The 2,464-nt window shown below is 25.2% G+C and overlaps 1 protein-coding gene across 1 annotated transcript; it reads left to right on the top strand.

The window, feature by feature from the left end:
- Positions 1-313: 313 nt before the first annotated feature.
- Positions 314-1,262, top strand: LOC135929826 (BTB/POZ domain-containing protein 6-like). The gene is made up of 4 exons (XM_065466552.1): positions 314-385; positions 438-586; positions 644-857; positions 909-1,262. Exons 1-4 carry the CDS (start codon positions 314-316, stop codon positions 1,260-1,262), a joined length of 789 nt encoding a protein of 262 aa, XP_065322624.1.
- The last annotated feature ends 1,202 nt before the right edge of the window (positions 1,263-2,464 follow it).

Below are 2,464 nucleotides of genomic sequence, written 5' to 3'. Positions count from 1 at the left end.
ACAACTTTTTTTTGACAAGGGAGTCAAAAAAAAAGATGACAAATTATTTTAAAATGTCTAATATATAATTAAAATTGATGATAGAGGGTTAATCTCACTAGCGTCATTAGAGAATCCGTCAGTATGGTCAAGGGTCCTCTTCTCGCCTTCCCTTCTTACAGAATCTTGGATAAGCTAGCCTATGATTAAATAAACGATCATAACAGAAGGAAACATTAGGTCCAACCATAATAATATTCCATTAGTTACGAATTAATATTTTTGATTTGAATACGATTTCATCGCATTTAAAATAATTATTTTAGAAAAAATAATGGTTTATGGTAGATATAACATAGGTGATAGTTTATACCAAAATATGTACATGTCGGACGTCAGCTTTGAAGTTAATAATTTAATAAATAAATAGTAATGTTACAAAATTGTTAAATATATAGGTGAAAGGAGAAATAATAAATGCGCATAAATTTATTCTCTCATTTAAAAGTAAAACTTTTTACAACATGTTTCATGGCGGAGTTGAATTGAAAATTAGTTATATAAAGATTGAAGACATGAGTAAAAATGTTTTAGAAATAATCTTGAAGTTATATATAATAAATGTTATATATAAACTTTAATAATTATATTCACATAAAAAAAGATATATTTATACAAATGATATCAGTTTTTATTCGCTTGATGTCAATCAACTAATAGAAATCTTGTATGGAGCTAAAAAATATATGCTTGAAGATTTAATTAAAGAATGCGTAGAAAGATTTAGTAGTTATTCTCAAGATCGTGAAAAGGACGTATTACAACTGTATTTGGTATCATCTATCCACCCAGAAATCAATGTCGATCATTGTCTCAATGTAAGTTTCATTATATAATATATAAAATAAATTTGAATTCCAAATAAATAGATTCTTAAGAAGAAGGAAGAGTTCGTGTTTCTTTCAAAATCTTTCCTTAACGCGTCTGTTGATTTAATACGTAAGTTTATCACGTCATTACCTGATAGAAATTCGTCCACTAAACAGATGACTCAATTTCTCATAAGATGGGCAAGAAATGAATGCGACAAGTGCCAAATTTCCGATAACTCAAATAATATAATACAAAAATTAAAAGATAACAAATTCGATTTTTTTTCCTACATTTTGGATTTCAATAGCGAAGACGTTATTTCAGTAGTTCGCGAGCGAAAATTAATGGAAGACACTGAGATACTCGAAATTGCGATTAGGAATATCAACAAAGTGCCTGCCAACTTTTAAAGACCTTTTAAATAAGATCGAATATATTGAAATCGATCATACCCTATATATTTCTTGATGATATCTTTTAAATTTCGAAATAAATAAATTATATTTGGATTATTTTATTGCTGTAAATGTAATTATAATTATAATATACTTGGTGTATATTTATTTATTTTTTATTCAAATTCAAAGGAAAATTTAAATTAAAGAAGTACTGAGATGGATAATATCATGCATCATAAATTTCTTGCTTCATTACAATAGTATTTTGTAAGTTACTAAACGATATCCGATCAGGAAATTGTTGAAAATGAGCTAATTTATGTCAAATCATAAGAAACCGGTTAATTAAAAAATCGATGATAAATGTCAACTGGTTTTTATTTAAAAAGTCTATATTACTTAGTCGGGAAAAAGAGCATTCAAATTTTCTATAACTTATACTCAGAGTTGGGCAGTCCTCCTGAAAAAGAATCTAGATACAGATATAGATTCTTTTTGAAAAATGAATCTTAGATACAGATAATGTATCTTTTTCAAAATATCAAAAATAAACAAAATAAAAGATACTTTTATATTTTGCCTAATTAGAGTATCTTAAATACAAGATACTTTTAAATTATCATTACCAATTAAATTAGAATATTTTATAAAATACAGTTTTTATTATTTATTTTTGAAGAACATAACACACGCATATAATATGAATGAATATTTACAATAATTAATAAAATATTTAATGATGAGTTAATTATGATAGTCAGACATTATAATATTAATAATAATAGCCCATTTTTAGCATAGATAGGGAAGGGAGACTAGTATTTTTAATGGGAGTTGAAATACTAATTTGCAAAAGAGTAATTAAAATAGATTCATTATTTTAAAATAATTAAATTTTTAAATAATTTATCATTTGTCATTTTTGTCGTTTCGGCGTACTTATTGTACCAAAACTAAATAACCTTTCAATTGGAGCTGATATAAATATTGCATTATTATATTTATAAATTATTTCCTTAATGGAAGGGTAATTATATTTCGACTTTCTTTAATATAATTTAAACCTCCAGTTCAATGTTATTTGTATTATTGAACTCAGCATTTGTTTCACCAAAAGAAAAATAATCATCATTTTCTTTATTAGATGTTAAATCTATTGGTGTTATAGTTTGAGCTTGTTGATATACCTGGTACTATATTTAGGGCTTCTTTTA

Source organism: Gordionus sp. m RMFG-2023, chromosome 5 (genome assembly GCF_954871325.1).
Source record: "Gordionus sp. m RMFG-2023 chromosome 5, tfGorSpeb1-WG-v2, whole genome shotgun sequence".
Lineage (NCBI taxonomy): Eukaryota > Metazoa > Nematomorpha > Gordioida > Chordodea > Parachordodidae > Gordionus > Gordionus sp. m RMFG-2023.
This window is presented reverse-complemented; position numbering and strand designations above follow the sequence as displayed.

What these genes read in the sequence shown, in the direction of transcription:
- LOC135929826 (XM_065466552.1), top strand. Translation starts at nt 314, where the DNA reads ATGGTTTATGGTAGATATAACATAGGTGATAGTTTATACCAAAATATG. An exon ending in GTTTTAGAAATAATCTTGAA is followed by an intron (nt 587 to 643) that starts GTTATATATAAT and finishes ACATAAAAAAAG; the next exon opens with ATATATTTATACAAATGATA. An exon ending in ATGTCGATCATTGTCTCAAT is followed by an intron (nt 858 to 908) that starts GTAAGTTTCATT and finishes CCAAATAAATAG; the next exon opens with ATTCTTAAGAAGAAGGAAGA.